This window comes from Solanum verrucosum, unplaced genomic scaffold, assembly GCF_900185275.1.
Source record: "Solanum verrucosum unplaced genomic scaffold, falcon-dt-bn FXZP01000261.1, whole genome shotgun sequence".
Lineage (NCBI taxonomy): Eukaryota > Viridiplantae > Streptophyta > Magnoliopsida > Solanales > Solanaceae > Solanum > Solanum verrucosum.
Window position 1 is genome coordinate 1,334,272 of NW_026019969.1, and position 18,505 is coordinate 1,352,776.

Sequence of the window (18,505 nt, forward strand, 5' to 3'; positions counted from 1 at the left end):
ACATCAGTCATAAGTTGAGAATACTTATTTCTTTTCACTTCTTTTGTCCCACTTGAGAGGAAGTTGAGAATACTTATTTCTTTTCACTTCTTTTGTCCCACTTGAGAGGAACGAACAAATTATCACATTTTAAAAACAATTTAGATATAAACTTGGCTCCTTTTTTTGTTTTGAAACAATCATGATATTTTTAGTTTATTTGAATGACTAAAGGTTATTTTTTGAAAATTTACATAGATATCTTATATTAAAAAAATATTTACTATTTATAATAATAATATTTTTGATTGGACACTTATAATAATTATAATACAATTTTAGTATATATAGAGAACATTTAACAAACACAAATATACAAATTTTATTGACGAGTGATACATTATCACACACTTTAATATACTTATAGTATATTGTGTCAATTTCTTGACAAACAAGCCTAATACATTTTAAAACACAATATATTTATATTTCATGTATAATTCACTTTTAATACATACTAATAATTTTTTTTATAATGTTACTATGTATACTATAAATGGTAAAAAATATAGTTAAAATCAATAATTATTTATTAAAAATAGGAATTTTTGAACGGTTTTTTCCTTTGTTATATGCAAACCGCAAAATGTTGTATTATTATTTTGCAGGGAAAAGAGTTCTATATTCCGGCCATCTCCTCCCGGCGGTACAGTACGACTCCGGCGTCGGCAGAAGAAGTGACTCTCTTACGCGGCCTCTGTAAGGAATGCCGGGTCCAACAATGGAATCAGAATTTCCAGTGGAGCCACAATCGCTGAAGAAGCTAAGCTTCAAGTCCCTTAAACGATCTCTTGACCTATTTTCACCTCTCCATGGCCATTTCCCTCTTCCTGACCCTGAAAGGTATCCCTTAAAATCTAATTGAAAGTACAATGTCAATTACCCCTTTTTGCTCTCTAGTCCCGCCGCTGTTTGGAATCCCTAATTAGCCCTAATTTTCGTTTTCTTTAATATAATTGCTTTATCTGATTATTTACGTTTTTTTTAATCCCTTTGTGCAGCAAGAAAATTCGAACGAGCTTTAAGGTCAGTAATCATGCTGATTCTTTGTAAAGATTGTAATTTTCCTGCTAAGTAGATAAGAAAGGAAGATGTTCAATACTAGATTTTAGTGGGCATGCTTTACAAGTTGTAGGGCATTGTGTTTTTCTTCGGTATCTTCTATCTTATGTGTTTTGGGGATTCAAACCAAACTGATGGGTTTTGAATGTTACAGCTAAATGTCGAGTATGGAGGGATAAAAGGCTCATCGGCTGAACTGTCTTCTAATGCTAAAGCGGGTGTGCAGAATCAAGCTCAACCAGCTTCTGCACCCTCCAATGCCCTTGCTCTTCCAGGTATTCCATCTACCCAAAATACTTTCTTGTTACAGATTGAACAGGAGAGCTAACCCAAAAAACTGACTATTTGATGGGTGAGCCATTCAGTCTATAAAACCCTCAATTCATTCATTATACTTTCATAGTGAGTTAGTGACACACTTATCGTCAAGAATTTTCACAGTGACCTGCAATCCTCTTTTACCTTCCATAGTGTGAATGGATTACTGGAATTCTTCCTGTAATAAACCTGCTTGCCAGCTTCTCCGAAGAGAAGGGAGAAAGCATGAAGGGAAATGTATAATTGTAGCAACATATGTGCAAAACTTGGTCAGCAGTATCTTCTTGTGAAAATTCTCACGGATCCACATGGTGCATTGCTACTTGTTGTTAGCATTATGAATTTGTAGTCGAGTAAAGAAAGATTACTAGAATTGTTAAAGTATGCATTTTGGAGCGTGTTAACGAGAGAGAAGCATATTATGAGAAATCACAACTTTGAACTTTGGGGCATCATCAGAGGGTAGCTTTGGTTTGTTGAGGACTATTTGATCTGAGATTGAACTAGTTGGTGTGAATTTCTGCAAATTGACAATATTGTCTTTGTTTTCTAATGGACAAATATTGCTGGAATTTGGAACCTGCCATAGTGAATTATATTTCTGAATTTTCGGTTTATTTTTTTTCTCTCATTTGTGATATACATTTAGCTTTTCTTGCCAGGTCCTGAAAATACAAGAGACGAAAGAACCGGAAATGAACTGGCTCTTGGTCCATCCATACCAGCAAATGGCCCGTAAGTACTTTATGTTCCTTCTTTAGACACTCACATGCAACCCACATAAATCTTAGTGGTTTTTTTTATTTAGAGGATATGATGTTGGCAGGGACTGATTGGCCTTTCAATACTTAATTTATGCTTACAATATTGTGGAATTATTTTGTAGGACTGATGTTAGGTTCTCAGGGAAAAGCAATGCTGTTGTTCCTTCTCACGGTTCATCTGAAAGGTTGTTATGCATGCCTTTCTTACGTATTATATTTCTCTATATTAAATGAAATATTGGCTGTTTTTTGAAATGTCATATCTATTTTTGTGGTGTAGTGACTTTGTCTACTAGGCCTTTTTCACATCCCCCCTACATAGGACTAGGGTAGTTTACAAATTTGGGTAATAAACTTGGACATGGTATAATATAGCCCTCTTGGGAACTTATTGGGGCCCTGTAAATAGCTATGGGGAAGTGTTTAGAAACCACTCAATTAGTTATTTGCTATTTCCTGTGCTAAAGCAAGAGACTAAGGGGTCGTTGGTTGGGAACAAGCTACCTTTGGATTAGCTATCCTGGGATAACTTATCCCATCAATATGATATAAATGGTGGGATAAGTTATCCCAAACATGGCAACCAAACAAGATGCAAAATTTTTATCCCATCACTATTTATTTTTATCCCTCACACCAAACGACACCTAAGAGTATCAAGATTCAAGACGAGAGTGGATGTAGTAAACATGATATGAGTTTGTTTGTTATTTAGCTCTGTTGACCTTTTCTCTTTCAAAAAAGTAGCACTCTTTAATAATTTATTCAAATATGGTGCATCTTAGACGCAATATTCTGTGAAGTGAATAAACTTCTGCCATGGGTATTTACAAGGCTTCATGTTTTAAGCTCGGACCCCTCCAAAAAGAAGGTTTCAAACTTTTAAGCAATTTTATAGAGTTTATCCATAAACTTGAGTTCAGGGGTTAGTTTCATGTGATGTCCGGCTATCGTCATTAATAGTTAGTGGTCATGTTATGAGATGTTATAGACACTTAAGTGGTGCCCTGTAACTGTCTGATGTTGTGCTTATAATATTTCAGGATGGCCAATTTTCCAGTATAAAGTATCATTTCAAAACATATTATGTATGAATATATGGTCATACCCAAATAATGTGTTTGTTAAAATACTAGAGGAAGAGAATTATATAAAACTAGATGGATGACTGTGTCAAACTTGTATTTCACTTTTCATGTTTCTTAACGGATGATTCAAAATTGTTAATACACAAATTAGTTACCTGCTTAAAGAGAAAAAATCAAAATTGTTGGATTATCCTTTTTTGTTGGTATTCCCTTCTAGGAGTTTTAATCAAATGGCACTATGTAACTCGGAATATACAAATATGTAGTAGTCTATTTTGTATGACTAATGCAGTACCTTGACATAAAAATAATTTCCCAAAAGTTCCTGTTGATACCTAGTCTTGGCATTTAGCATATCAAAAGTTCATCTTGAGTGCAACATCTATATGCTTGTGCTGGTATCTGATTGTTGCCATTTTAACAGTGCCACAACAACGTCCATGCATGTATTTTTTCTTTTTCTTTTTTATAATAGTGGTGTTTACTTTAGGACATTTTTCGTGTATCTAGCGCTTCTTGTTGGGATTTGAACTCTGGTTTTCATGGTTTACACCCTCTGAATTGAAACATTAGACCGCACCCTTGGGTGCGTCTGTTTGTATTTCTTCTTCTTAGCAAAATCGGTTCTCTAATCAATCAACCAAGACCACACCCTTGGTTGCGTCTGTGTGTGTTTTTTTCTTCTTAACAAAATTGGCTTTCTAATCAACCTGCCAAGACAAAACTGCAAAAGATTTTTTTTTTCTTTTTTGAGAATTAACTGCAAAAGAATTTTCTTCCTTAAGCCAATCATATGTTGTGCTTATGCAATGAATTTCTTTACTTTAAATTCCCTTCAGAAATCTGTCAACTGCTGCAATCATGGAAAGAATACCAAGCAGATGGCCTCGTCCAATATGGCGTGCTCCCTGGAAAAATTACCGGGTAAGATAATTCTGTTGTTTTAGTAACTCAGCATTATTGTACACCGAATAAAGCCTAGGGCTGTGTTTCTATGTTTTGATTTCTAGTAAATTTATTATCGTTCCAAGTTTTCATGTAGTGGTTTCAATTATTCTTTATCACCTAACTCCAGCTAAATATAAGCTCCCCCTTTGAGAAGGTCAGTGTGTATGGATCAATTTTACCTTCTTACTATTATCGTTAGTTATTCTTTTAGTCCTCAAATATGGATTTTAACTATGTCAAATATCTAGTGGAGGGTATGAAACTACACTTAATATCTTAAATTTTACCTCCCTTACGTTTTGTACTTATGACCTGCTTTTAGATTACAAAAATTCATCGCTAATAAGTTCAATATTTCTACTTTTCTGTAAATTTTGAATGTTTAAAACTGTAGAGCCACTTTACTGGGATTAATTTGTCTCTAAGAAGATTTGTCTTCCAGATTCCTATACTCTGCAGTCTGGTCAAAAGAGCAAGAGAGTGGGTGGTTTCATAACAATTTAAACATATGTTAATTTAAATCATGAGACCTCTTGTTATGTACTAGTCCCATAAAGGATAAACTCTACATAGGGTTTATTTCATTCAAAAAACTGTCAATAATTCATTTCATTATTTTATACATTACACCTGCACTATTTTTGCTGTTCAGTCTTCAATGTGTCATGGCATATTATAGATCTAAGTTCTAATGTATGACTTTGTTTAATTGTGTAGGTTATCAGTGGCCATTTGGGATGGGTGCGGTCTGTTGCAGTGGATCCTAGTAATACTTGGTTTTGTACAGGATCAGCAGATCGAACTATCAAGGTAAAACATTGTATCCGGAAAATTCCATTACCAAAAAGGGAATAAACCTGTTAGTGTGTCTTTGGAAGTGCCTTTTTTTGGGGTGTGGGTGGAAGTGGTCAGGAATCCAGTTTTTGCAGAGATGAAACTATTCTCTTTTATTTTTTTATTTCCTGTGGACCATAATTTTTAATTTAAAAGCTGCTGTAATATTGGATTTAAGGTGTATATGCCAGAACTGATATTTTGAGCTGTTGGAAGGGGGGAGCAAGACCCAAAAGAGATGGTGGGCTATTTGGAGAGAAAGAAACCTCAGGTGTCATGAGAATATTACCAACACTATTCAGAAAGTTGAACAAAATTGCATTAACATGTTGCATTTTTGGTGTAAAGAAGATGATATAGAAGAAGTAGAACAATTGGTAGATTTCCTAGGATCTATGTAATTATGGATATAGCTTGTAACTTTTTGGAGGTAGCCAATACACCCTAAATGCTGAAGAATACAACTTTATCTTTATCTAAAAAATAATAATATTGGATTTAAGGTGTAATGGCTCCTGGATTGTAGCCCACACCATTTCAGCTTGTGCACCTTAGACTAGTTCTACCAGCTCCAATCAAAAAAAGAAAAAGAAAATTGAAATATTATTGCTGGTACCAGAAATTATTTTTGAGAGAGTGATAACTGTACTGGTTGTTCTCTCCAAGTTCGGGTGAAACTTAATGTACATTTATGCAGTTTTTATTTGAATGCGGCCTGGATACTTTGCATAAAAAAGGTTTATGGTATGCACAGCCAGCAATGAAGATGATTTAGTTGTGATTATATACTGTTTACCCTATTACTACCATTTCTGATCATGAGTCCTGAAAATCTTGGAGGTTAGTTGGAATATCTGTGTGACTTGATATAAGGCTCTAGAGTTGGTACTTGAGACAAAGTTACTTACTACAGTCCTATGTTATCGAAGGCATTCATTTAGTTATATAATGGCAATTGGTGAGAACACCTCTGCTCTTTGCCTGTGTCTTTGTTAGAGTGGTGGGATTTTTTACCAGTTTTCATTTTCATATATAGATGGCTTGCATGCATTAGGCATTTGTAATTGGTCGTCCATCATGCACTAAGTATATCTTCTTTTTTTCTGCGATGGTACAAGATATGGGATTTAGCAAGTGGAAGACTGAAGCTCACTTTAACAGGGCACATTGAACAAGTCCGAGGTTTGTTGTCCAGAACTTTTATTTGTTCAGAAATATGATCAAATATTATAACATGCCTGAGGATATTGAGTTCTAACCTAAGATATAGACCAGTGACAATAGGAGTCTCCTTGCAGGCCTTGCTGTTAGCAATAAACACACATACATGTTCTCAGCTGGTGATGATAAGCTAGTTAAATGCTGGGACCTGGAACAAAATAAGGTAATTATGGCAGTGCTGAATGCCATTCACAACTCAGGTCAATGTTTCATTTTGGGCACATTTGGCTTATATGTTATTTCAGGTGATCCGCTCCTATCATGGCCACCTCAGCGGTGTTTATTGCTTGGCTCTTCATCCAACCATTGACATCTTGTTCACCGGGGGTCGTGATTCTGTCTGCCGGGTACATTATTGATGCCTTTTCTCTTGAGGAATAGCAGATCCTTGTACTGAAGCTTTTAGTAGATTTCTCATTTTGTACTTCCTATGTCAACACTGGTTTAGTTCTGACTTCTATTTAAATTTTATCATGATTTCAGGTTTGGGATATTCGTAGCAAAATGCAAATTCATGCTCTATCTGGACATGACAATACTGTTTGTTCTGTTTTTACCAGGCCGATGGTAAGGATTCCTTTATAGTTGGGTCTAATGTTAAATCTGTCATATTATTTTAAGCATGAGGCAATAACACTGTTACTTACGAGGTACAATAGTGTGTAGATTAATTCACGACTGGAAGCTTAAAAAATCTAGATGTAGTAGCAATTTGATCCTGATTTGAAACTATAGTTTGGTTAACGAAAATCCTAAATTTCTGGAGTCTTAATCTAGACTGGACTACCAGACAAACTGATCAAAAAGTAAAAAATTGGATTACCAGATTACTACTATACTAACACACTCACAAGTGGATCAATTGACTGACTAGACTGAGACAATACCAATAACTAAAGGAAGTAGCACAAATCACAAAAGTGAATTTCATACAACATTGGAAAATAGAACTCAAAGCTCCTACCAGTGCAGGAACCAATCATACTCAAAGAGGAGCTTGATTCTGGAATTTTTGGGGTATAATGCTCCATGAGCAGTGCAAATGAACATAAATAAAATATCATGAAATTGTATTTGCCCCTTGTGACTTCCTCTACCTATTTCCAGAACCCAATTAGCATCCTATTTTTTTATTTATGTCAATTCATTGGAACTATCCTAGCTTTCAGATTATTTTTTTCATCTTCTTTGTTTGAAATTAGGTTCAATTTTCATCATCCTGTGATTGTTAAAAATTTCTTCTTTTATTCATTGAAGCTAATCATAATCTATGTCTATATTACTGCCTGTTAGGAGCAAATTTAATTTAGACTTTAGTTCTGATCCTGGAAATCTAGGTTTCCTTCTATACGGGACACATTATACTTCACATAATATGTACTACTGTGTTTATTGCTCTATTAGTTTCAAATTTTGACTTTTCCTATTTTGGAACATCCAAAAATGTTTGATACCATTATATTTCCATGCAGCTTTCACAACTTTCAAGAATTTTAATATATTAAACTAGGCTTAATTCCCAAGTACACACTTGTACTTGCACATATTTCTATTCTCGTCCCCTTCACTTCACGGGTTCTCATCCAGTCATCTCAAACTGATGTAATATTTTTGGAGTTCCTCAAACGGACTTCACATCTTTGATGCTACCAAATGTATTTCCTGTTAACTGTCTAAGCTAGTGTTTGGCCATAGATTTCTAAATATTTTTGGCAAATATTATTCGGGTGAAATTTTACCATGTGTTTGGCCATGGTATTTGGAAAACATATTTCATTTTTTTAAGAAATATAATTTATACCCCTAAGTTTTAAAAACCATCAAAATTATTCATAGGTTTGTACTACATAGCAAGATAGAAACGTCGACGTAACAAGATTCATAACTTCTGCAACAAGTCAATTGGATCTTCGTTGCAGCAAATAACAAGTAGTGTCCATGACACTGGAACAATGTGGTATTTCAGAGCAAGTGCAACAAACATCATTCCATACACCATGAAGTAGACGAAGCCAATGACTTTGTTACCCTGAGCCGATTGTTTGTCATTTTCATCAACAACCATATCATCACTTTCATATTCACTGAATATTCCATCATTGCTTTGTTGTTCACGTAAAAATGTGTAAAACAGTGCAAACAACAACTATAGAGGGTGTTTTTGTAAAAGACAAAAGTTTGGTGTAGAATTGAATTTTTAAAAGCTCCCAAAATAATGAGATTTGGCCAAAAAATTACTAGTTTTTTCGCCCCCAATGCCTAGCTCAAGTGGCAAAAGGTGGACGATTTGTGGCTTAGGTCGCACGTTCAAGCCCCACACCATGCTAAGCGAAACCCGGTATTTAAGCGGAGAAGGGTAGAGGGACGGGCCCATTATCCACCAAGTTTAGAAGGTTGTGATTGGTCCAAAGGGACGGGTCACAAACGGATTTCTCGGTTATCAAAAAAAAAATACTAGTTTTTTCTAGTATTTGAGAATTTGGGTATTTGCCAAAAATATGTGTCAAATAATGACAAATTGTATGGACAAATACTATTTGCCAAATTTTACTTTGAAAATCTATGGCCAAATGGGTCCTAAGTTGTCTACACCACCACTAAATTTTTTTCTTATAAGAGAATATCTCATTAACTTTTTGTTGAAAAAAAATAAAGAGATTAAATCTGTATTGGCTAAAAATGGGGAAAAAGGAGGGTAGGGCTGCAATTTATAAAATCCAAGGGAAACATATAGAAGTTAAAAACACTTGAGCTGACCTTTTGTGGAAACAAAAAACATGTCTTGGGTTGTTATTTGTTTTTGGTGCTATTTAAACAATAAAACAAAATGGGTTTCTGGATCAAAATACTTGGTTTGAAAACAAAAACGCTCAACTGTGGTGGTGGTGGTCTAGCTGTTAATCATATGGAATGTGTGAAGTGTTACATATAAAGATTTATGTGATTTTATGCTAAAATCTATACCAGTACAAGATTTTAATTACCTTTTCTGGATACTTTCTGTTTTAACCCCTAATGTGGCGGCCGAATATTTCTTGGTAAGGATGGTTCACATAGTATAAACAGGGTACAGACTGCGGGTGCAAATTGATGCACCTTCATGAGACAGTTAAACCTTAGCAACTACTAATGCATCCATGTATCTGTTTCTTTGTAGAAGTGGTTTCTGTATGATTAGAACAATTAGGGTATGAAGCAAAGAACTCCCGGGTCTACTAAAAGCATTACGCATGGTGTCTCATTTTTATGATGTCTTAATCATATGTTAACAACTCTTTCATAGTTGCATTGTTGCCTAAAGTTAACAATCAGATTTCATGATGGGGAGTTTTGTTTCAGGATCCACAGGTTATAACTGGCTCTCATGACAGTACCATTAAGTTCTGGGACCTTAGATATGGTAACTAGGATTTCTTTACTGGACTATATGTGTTTATTATTATGATGGTTCCAGTTTCTAATTTCCTATGATTATTAATTTTCCTTGCCTGGCAGGTAAGACAATGGCAACTCTCACACATCACAAGAAATCTGTTCGAGCTATGGCTCAGCATCCTACGGAGTATGTTTACACAACAGATGCCCTACTATTTTCCTGATTCCCTAACTTCTCCTCAGAGTACACTATTAATTGTTATTTTCATTTTCTTGCAGGGATTGTTTTGCTTCTGCATCAGCAGACAACATAAAAAAATTCAGTCTTCCAAAAGGAGAATTTATGCACAACATGCTGTAAGTCTCATGATATGCCATAAAACCTTGACATCTACATCTTAGTATATATCATATTCAGTATACCTTTTTCTTAGTAAATTTGAATCTAAAGTAATGTCCATTTTTTCCCAGTTCCCAACAGAAAACCATAGTCAACGCGATGGCAGTTAATGATGAAGGTGTAATGGTCACTGGAGGTGAGAAGTAGTTAATGTCACCACCCCATTCACCCATTCCACTCATTTTTTGTTCCGCCTCTTCTCCACTCCTCGCCACTTTCCTCTTCTGGTTCTTAAGCTGGAGGTCAATGATGTATTGTGCATCTCCTTGTGTAGGTGACAATGGAAGCATGTGGTTTTGGGATTGGAAAAGTGGTCACAATTTCCAGCAATCTCAAACTATTGTTCAACCTGGTATGTGTGTTGATAAGTTGATGTTTACTTTTATTGTTGACTTTATCACCAGGAGCAAAAGGTTTATTCTAGGCCTTACTATGTTTCAGGGTCACTGGACAGTGAGGCCGGCATTTATGCCCTCACCTACGACGCAACCGGCTCAAGGCTGATCAGCTGTGAAGCTGATAAGACCATAAAGATGTGGAAAGAAGATGAAACTGCCACCCCAGAAACTCATCCTCTTCACTTTAAGCCTCCAAAAGACATTAGACGTTTCTAGTTATAATCGTAGTTCAGAAAGCGTTTTAGCAAAAACCCTTTGTAATACATACAAATCGAACTTTTTCTGTGGGTCTTTTCGGAGCAAGACTGACCCGATAAAAGCACCATGTCCAGAGTAGTAGGTGTTGATTCACTTGCCTCTTTGTATCCATCATTTACTTATGTGTTCTTTTGGTTTTTATTTACTAAAGGAGATTGATCTTAATTCTTATTAATCTTTTTCTTCCTACCAAGAGGCTTTGGCTGCTTCGCAGGAGCCAACTCTTTATCCTTTTCCTAATCAAAATACTTTTCTTTTTCGGAAACAAAAACTATTTATCTTGCATAAAATTGAAAAGAAAAATATTCAAAATATCTCTCCCGCTACTTTTGAGTTACCAAAGTGGTAAACTTAATATTTGTTCTGCTTTTAGCCGAAAAGTTCGGTTGTTGTTCAATTATAAAAATAAAATGATACTTAACTCTATTTAATATGTAATTCTTCAAATTAATAAAATGGTTCTGTTTTTATTTTTTTAATTTGAATAATTTAGATGAGTGAGCTAATTAGGTAAGTTTTGGATTATACAAAACCACTTTGCTATATATGGAAATTTGGTATACAAATCATTTTTTGTTTCAAAAAAGAAAAACTATTTTTCTTACGTAAAAGGGAAAAGAAAAAATCCAAAATCTCTCTGAATTACCAAATTGGCAAGCTTCATACTCCATTTCCAAGCAGGATATTAGGATTATGACTATATATTTGCGCTTAAAAGTCATTATACCATTATAGTATCAACTTTTTTTTTATCTATACAACTTAATTAATTGCTAGAGTTTTAGGGACATTCTTTCAAGTTACTGATTAAGTGTTTTTTTCACTTGTCCATTCCGTACGATTAATCCCTACCTTAACCCTATTTACAACAACAACTGGGGCGACGTGGGATAGATAAATAACGGGATTTATTGGCATATACTTGTTTTTAGTTTAATATTGTTAAAAGATGTAAATCATTTACCTTCAGATAGTAAAATTATTATTATTTATTTATAAAAATAAGAATTAATTCTAGTTAACAAGATGTTACTAATATGTCTAGAATACATTGTCTTGGATGGTGTTGTAAATTTTTTATTTATTAATATATGAAGTTTAAATTATTTAATTCAAAGTTCTAAAGTATTTTTTATTTTAAAAAAAGTAGAATAGTTTTTATTTTCTCTTTTTGAATGCAAGTTTTTTTTCTTCTACTTCTTTTCTTACCATCTTCAATATAATAATAAGTGAAATTAAAATTATCAATTTGATTTTTGCAGTTTGGAAACATTATCTAGCTCATCCAATTCTCCATCATCTTCCTCTATCCATGATCGAGATTCGAGTCTACTCGTTATCGGACAATTCGTCAAGATCTGCTAAGAAAGAAGCAACAAGAGTAGTCATGATAAGAGAAAAATCAAACAAGAAAAGATAAAAAGATAATCTCGTGACAAGTCTCTTCACTTATATTGTTAGGAAGTTAGGTTTTGAAGAAAAATATCGTAATTTGAAATATGAAATGGGAAAAATAGGAAACTTCTGAGTGATTATCCTTTTTCCAAATCAAAATATGAAACGGAAAAAATAAATAAATCTTTTATTTCTTTTTGAAAAAGAAATAAAGTAACTATTTTTTCTTAGGGAAAAGAAAAAAAAAATCAAAATCTCTACCGCAAGCTTTGGAGGAGCTTTTCCTGATCAAAATATGAAACGACTACTTTTAAGTTACCAAATTGATAATCTTAATAAGTTCATTTCCAAGCAGGATACAAATTAGGATTATAACTATATATTTGGGCTAATTAAAGTCATTATACCATTATAATATCAACCTCTTTTATCGATCATATTGTCTTAATTACTAGGGTTTTAGGGATATTCTTTTGGACAAATTACTTAAGTACACAACATTACTTTACCTATTCTCAATATTTCCCTACTCTTTTACTAAAATACAAAAATTCCTTATTTTCCCCCAATTCAACTTAACCGGATACTTTATTAGTTTAAGTATCCGCCCGTTATTAATTAAAGTATCCGCGCTGCTATATTATGCATCCGCCCGTTAATTTAAGTATCTGCCCGTTATTAATTAAAGTATCCGTGCCAACAACTTAATAATTTAAGTATCCGCCCTTTATTAATTAAAGTATCCACATTGCTATATTATGTATCCGAAAGACACTAAAAAAGGGATTTTTGGTAATTAATGAAAGAGTAGGGATAGAAAGTAATTTCCTTCTTATACGATGTGATTTGCCTAATTTTTACTATTCTTTTAGCTTGTTTCATCCACTACTGTTAATTTGTTTAATATTCATCACTAAAGTATAATGGTTGCTCGTGATCATCAACCTAAAACATTCAAACTATTCTTTTTACCCGAAGGAGAGGGATGTTATCAAGTATTTACTAGTGTTTGCGATAGACGAGCCACTTCTTGAGCAACATCAATACATGCAGCTAGTTGTTCTTTACGCGGACAAGGAGCCATGGGAGTTTCTTGAGGGCACTAACACCAACGCAGGTTACTTCATTACACCGTTGAAGAAAGAGAAGTCGGCACATCATAAAAGATTTAGGTGAATTGTTGGGGAGGGCACATGGAAGATACAAGACCCAACGAAGAAAGTGTTTGATGAAAAAGGTAGACTTATGGGGTACGTCCACCATATGAAGTACGCTCCCCGCACTAACAAAAAGTCAATAATAATCAAGGAGTTATTCGGCGAGTGGTTGATGACAGAGTACTCTTTATATGATGGTTATGTTACCAATATTAAGAAGAAAATTATATATAAGGATTTTATAATTTTTAAGATTAAGAAGAAGAAACAAGCACGTGATGATGGTAAGAAAAAAAATGAGAATACTATGAATTAGGTTGAAATTAATGAATTAATCGATTCGGTTATGGAAGAATTAGAAGATGATAATATAGAGGATGTTGGGGTTGATTTTCTTGCTGCATTGGAGGATGAATGTATGAATTCAGAAGAGAATGAATAACATCAAAGAATGATGATGTTGGTATCAATCTTGATGAATATCACTTTGTGATATAGTTAGCTACTTATTAATTTGATAAAGTTACAAATTGTTCATAAAAGATCGTTACAAATTATTAGTTATGATCAAGTACTATGTGCCATATTATTTTTCTTTCTCAAATTGTGCGTGCTTATTAAATAAGATCTTTAGCTGATCATAACTTTTTTTCGGTTGCTGAATGTGCAAAATAACCTATTTTTCTTTTTAATAAATCTTGCGCAATATGTATTCAATTTAGTCGTATGAATCAAACACTGTTTGAATGAACTCATCTCTTGGCATGCTTATACAGATTAAAATTATCTACAGAAGATATGATGGAAGAACTAAACAGACTAACCTTTGTTGTGACTTGTACAGCCCATAACCATGTTAGGTTACCTGGTTCAAGAGGTAAGGATGAAAGAATAAAACATGAGAAAAAAATGATAATGTATATTAGTAAAAGACAATTAATTATGCACATGTTCTAGCAAAATTTACAAACTTAATAGCATCTTCAAAGCCACGATGCTATATTTGAAAGCAAAACAGCAGCAGTTTGCATATCATGGGCATTCTGGGCACATCACCATTATGTCCTCTTTCATGAATATGAACTAACAGAAATAGAAGACAAGTCTTTAGTGTATCAATGAAGATTAGTCCCTGTTGTGTACGCACTGCTTCCTTTAAATAAACTTATGAACAAAAAACATCCTTGTAGTATTCCAAAGTGAGCTGTTCTCATTGAAAATGGTGCTTGGATCCACTATTTGTGACACCTTAGTTAAAGTACTGAATTAGCAGTTAACAAGTTTATCACATGATCAAACGAAAGTAAAGATCAAAATGCAGACATCTTTATTGTCAATTGAAATGCAACAAACGGAAAGCAACATTATATGTTTGTCTTAAACATTTTCTAGCAAAAACTTGAATGGTCTAAAGACTCTAGTACAAAGCATAGTCAGTTCTACAACGTTAACAAGAGAAGCTTGATCTCACCATGGACCTTTCAGTATAGTTTGAAGTGACATGAATAAAGTAGCACTGGTTCAGAAATCAAGTTCCCTCTTTTAGAGGAAGGAATGTAACTTTGATATGCTTGTAGACTTGTTGCAGCTTTCAGTGATAAGCGGAAGATAACCTTGTATGATCACCATCATTATAAAATCGTCCATCCACTTAGAAATATCCTTCCAGAAGAATACTTTCGCCTAAGGTCCTCGATGTTAAATTCTTCAGCCTTCGGTTTTGCTGCATATATTTGAAAGCCTCTTTATAACCTGCACCCAAAATTGGCAACACTTCCACAATAACCTTCTGAAACAAATTTTGTTCAAAACCCTCTTGCAGGATTTCCTCAAATTCTGCAGAGTTTCCTCTCAAATCCAGCATCACACTGCACAGTCCTTGACGCTTGCAATGTTCAAGGATAGCTGTTAAATTCATCCTATCCAAAACTACTGTCTCTATCCCTCTTTGACTTGCTTCAAGCTCCACAACAATCTCCTCATCACTAAAGATTATAGTTTTAGATGATATCGCTGTAACGGCAGGGAGTTGTAGTGAACCTGAACTTTTTGCTAATACTATCTGAAGAGGTTGCTTTGCTCCTGGTTCTTTAGATGAAAGAACAGAATGCTTTGTTGACAGCAAGAAGGAAGAAACAACAACTGCATCATATTCTTGTAACAATTTTGAATAGTATCCACCAGACTCCGTGACTTCTGCACCCAGCTGATCCAAGAGATCACCATCAACTGAGAGAGAGTACCTGTTGTTACAGATTAATTATTGGGTAATTGAGAAACTGATATACACACACTGAATGATGTGATCGTGAATCATGGTGTCACAATTTGCAATAATTGTGGAAAGATCAAATTTATACCTGAGTGTGACAAATGGCTTTCCGGTCAACATTTGATGTATATAAGCTTCATTAAGCTTCCTGCAGAGTTCTTCTTCAACACCTGTGATCACTTCAATTCCTGCATCTCTTAATCTACTTACACCAGTTGAAGCTACAATAGGATTTGGATCCACCATCCCGACAACCACCTTTTTCACTTTGGCCTTGATTAATGCCTCAGTGCAAGGTGGAGTTCTTCCATAATGATTACATGGCTCCAAGCTCACAAAGGCTGTTGCATTTTCTGCTAAATCACCAGCATCTCGGAGTGCAAAAACCTACATTTACACTTCATGTTTTAAGCATTTAGCACAACAAATTTTGCATACTCACTATCTACAGCTCCTCATCAAACCAAAGTTACATATAAAGGAGTTTCACCTCATAGAAAACTCAACACAGACAAAGTGTCAAGCTCCCTTCCCACTTCATGGGATCGAAGACATGCCTTGTCACATATATTTATTAATTTAATACTCTAATATTCAGGTTAAATATATTTGTTTCCTCAAATCCCTAGTCTAATCTTTTCTGTTCTTTCCTTGTTAGAAAATTTACTATGAAATGGAGAAAGGCCAAAATATTGAGCTTAACTTGCAATCTAAGAGTAGTTGAATCATTTGAATTGTGCTTCCAAACCAAGAATTTTAACTTAAAAACTACTAGCCAAACATCATTATAGTTGTCTCAGTTATAGGATGTCAAAAGCGCGCAATATCAATTCAAGAATGAAATCAAACAATAGCCAAATGAACTTCATGGTCAACTCACCTCAGCATGTGGCTGGCCAGCTTTTGGGTGAAAACCTTCACCTACAATCTTCCCATCCTTAACAATTACACACCCAACCATAGGATTAGGACTGGTATGCCCAACTGCTTTCCTAGCAATCTCCACACACCTTCTTATATAAAACCCATCATCATGCTCCACAGCCGACTCTCCACACCTAACATTGACCAAACGATCCCCATTTCCCAAACTAGTCAGTGAAACAGACACCCTTTTGGTTGCACGAAGGAACCCATAATTTAGTCTCGAAGTAGAAACCGATTCCTTTGATTCATTTCCCAAATTAATTAGAGAAATGGACACCCTTTTGCTTGCATTACAAAACCCAAAATATGTCGCTGAAGGAGAAAGAAAATGAGCAGATGAATAAGGACTCTGTTTTGAAGGTGAGAGTGGGCAGCAGTACATTTTCACCAAAAAATCACCCAATTCGACAGTGATGCTTCTCAGTTGATAGGATAGGAGGAGGGGCACTTATACTCAAAGTATAAACAAATCACAAATATCCCTTTTGAATCTTAGATTCTCAATGGCTCGTACAAAGAAAACTGACCGTAAGTCCACTGGCAGCAATTGGCTGCAAAATCTGCTCCGGCGACTGGAGGAGTGAAGAAGCCACACAGATTCAGGCAAGAAAGAGAAATCAAGTATCATAAATCCGAAAATTTTAGCTACATTTTCTGGATTAAACTATGCAATAAAATAAATAAAGGCATAAATAGGAATAAAATATAAGCATAATACAAATATGTTATTTAACTTGGTTTCATCTATATTTATACACTTGAATTTGTATAAAATTAAATAAAGTAGACACATATGTCTTACTTGGCATCTATATGATAATTCATGTATCGTACATGACATTCTATGTGTATTATGATACGTAGGACATATGCACATTTTGATATGTAGGACATATGTGTATATACTTGTTCGAGTTTATACAAATTTAAATATTTACTTGTACATGCTCTAAAGGACATAACCGTCCATAAAGTCAAGTTAAAGAGGATTCAAATTAAAAGATATGTTTATGTATTATGCCTAAAAATATATATAAAATAAAAGAGGCATGAAGAAGGCAGTAAAAAAGATAAATAATTAAAAGAATATAAGAGAGAGTTCTGATGAAGCAGGCACATCTTCGTCGACGTGCCTGCTTCATCGTGTTTCGGGGAAAAAAATAATTTCTTTTGTTCTACTTTAATTTAATTAGTGTATAATTTTTTCCAAAATAATTAAAAAATTATTTCTTTTGTTCTACTTTAATTTAATTAATGTATAATTTTTTCGAAATTATGGAATCCGTTTTAGCTATGACTTTTAGTTTTAAATTCAAGACTTGTCGTGTTTCGGGAAAAAAATTAAAAAAATTATTTCTTTTGTTCTACTTTAATTTAATTAGTGTATACTTTTTTCGAAATTATGGAATATGTTTTAGCTATGACTTTTAGTTTTAAATTCATATTCTATAGTTATTGCTTTATTATTTTAAATTTTGGTAAAATTTATTTATATCTTGTAACTACTTTGAGTAAAAAAAAAGAGCAACTTACAAAAAATGACTATATTTATAGGGTTATTGAAGTTCAATAGTTATAAATATGTTATTTATAAAAAATGACTACAATTTATATCTTTTTCTAGTTGTATTTCTTTATATGTTTTTATTTTTCTATTTATACACTAATACAGTTTTAATTACAATGAACTAAATAAGGAACATGTATTAATTGTATAACATATGAATACTTTGAATTCAAACTGGTATCTCTATTTATAAGACTTAAAGTATTAATATATTAAGGATACAAGTATTTATAAAAACTTAATGTATTAATATATCAAACAAGGCAAAGTATGACAATTAACATATGAACACGACAATTTGAAAAATGAATACATTGTTGTTATTCAAATAGATGAATATAATATATATATATATATATATAAATACATTGTTGTTAAACAAAAGATGGATACATTGGGAAACATAGAAACAAGAAAAATGGAAAATAATAGAATGTGTAGGTATCAAAGTGTGTAAGTATTCGCTTGTATAAAAAAAATTG

The 18,505-nt window shown here is 33.7% G+C and overlaps 2 protein-coding genes across 2 annotated transcripts; one reads left to right on the forward strand and one right to left on the reverse strand.

The window, feature by feature from the left end:
* Positions 1-607: 607 nt before the first annotated feature.
* LOC125815570 (protein pleiotropic regulatory locus 1-like) lies at positions 608-10,894 on the forward strand. Its single transcript, XM_049495070.1, has 17 exons — positions 608-882; positions 1,041-1,065; positions 1,256-1,376; positions 2,082-2,154; positions 2,306-2,368; positions 4,111-4,195; positions 4,937-5,029; positions 6,172-6,235; positions 6,352-6,437; positions 6,520-6,621; positions 6,758-6,841; positions 9,614-9,674; positions 9,770-9,836; positions 9,929-10,006; positions 10,121-10,185; positions 10,324-10,401; positions 10,491-10,894. Exons 1-17 carry the CDS (start codon positions 746-748, stop codon positions 10,661-10,663), a joined length of 1,455 nt encoding a protein of 484 aa, XP_049351027.1. The 5' UTR covers positions 608-745; the 3' UTR covers positions 10,664-10,894.
* A 3,667-nt stretch (positions 10,895-14,561) lies between these two features.
* LOC125816154 (riboflavin biosynthesis protein PYRD, chloroplastic) lies at positions 14,562-17,069 on the reverse strand. The gene is made up of 3 exons (XM_049495747.1): positions 16,410-17,069; positions 15,618-15,916; positions 14,562-15,500 (listed from the first exon to the last, which is right to left on the reverse strand). Exons 1-3 carry the CDS (start codon positions 16,836-16,838, stop codon positions 14,909-14,911), a joined length of 1,320 nt encoding a protein of 439 aa, XP_049351704.1. The 5' UTR covers positions 16,839-17,069; the 3' UTR covers positions 14,562-14,908.
* Between the last annotated feature and the right edge of the window lie 1,436 nt (positions 17,070-18,505).

Bases quoted from the DNA above. Each gene is read 5' to 3' on its own strand.
- LOC125815570 (XM_049495070.1), top strand. From the start codon at position 746: ATGCCGGGTCCAACAATGGAATCAGAATTTCCAGTGGAGCCACAATCG. The intron at 1,377-2,081 runs GTATTCCATCTA...TTTTCTTGCCAG, and splicing joins CAATGCCCTTGCTCTTCCAG to GTCCTGAAAATACAAGAGAC. The intron at 10,402-10,490 runs GTATGTGTGTTG...ACTATGTTTCAG, and splicing joins TCAAACTATTGTTCAACCTG to GGTCACTGGACAGTGAGGCC.
- LOC125816154 (XM_049495747.1), bottom strand. From the start codon at position 16,838: ATGTACTGCTGCCCACTCTCACCTTCAAAACAGAGTCCTTATTCATCT. The intron at 15,917-16,409 runs GTGAGTTGACCA...GTGTAAATGTAG, and splicing joins CTGGCCAGCCACATGCTGAG to GTTTTTGCACTCCGAGATGC. The intron at 15,501-15,617 runs GTATAAATTTGA...CTGTAACAACAG, and splicing joins AAGCCATTTGTCACACTCAG to GTACTCTCTCTCAGTTGATG.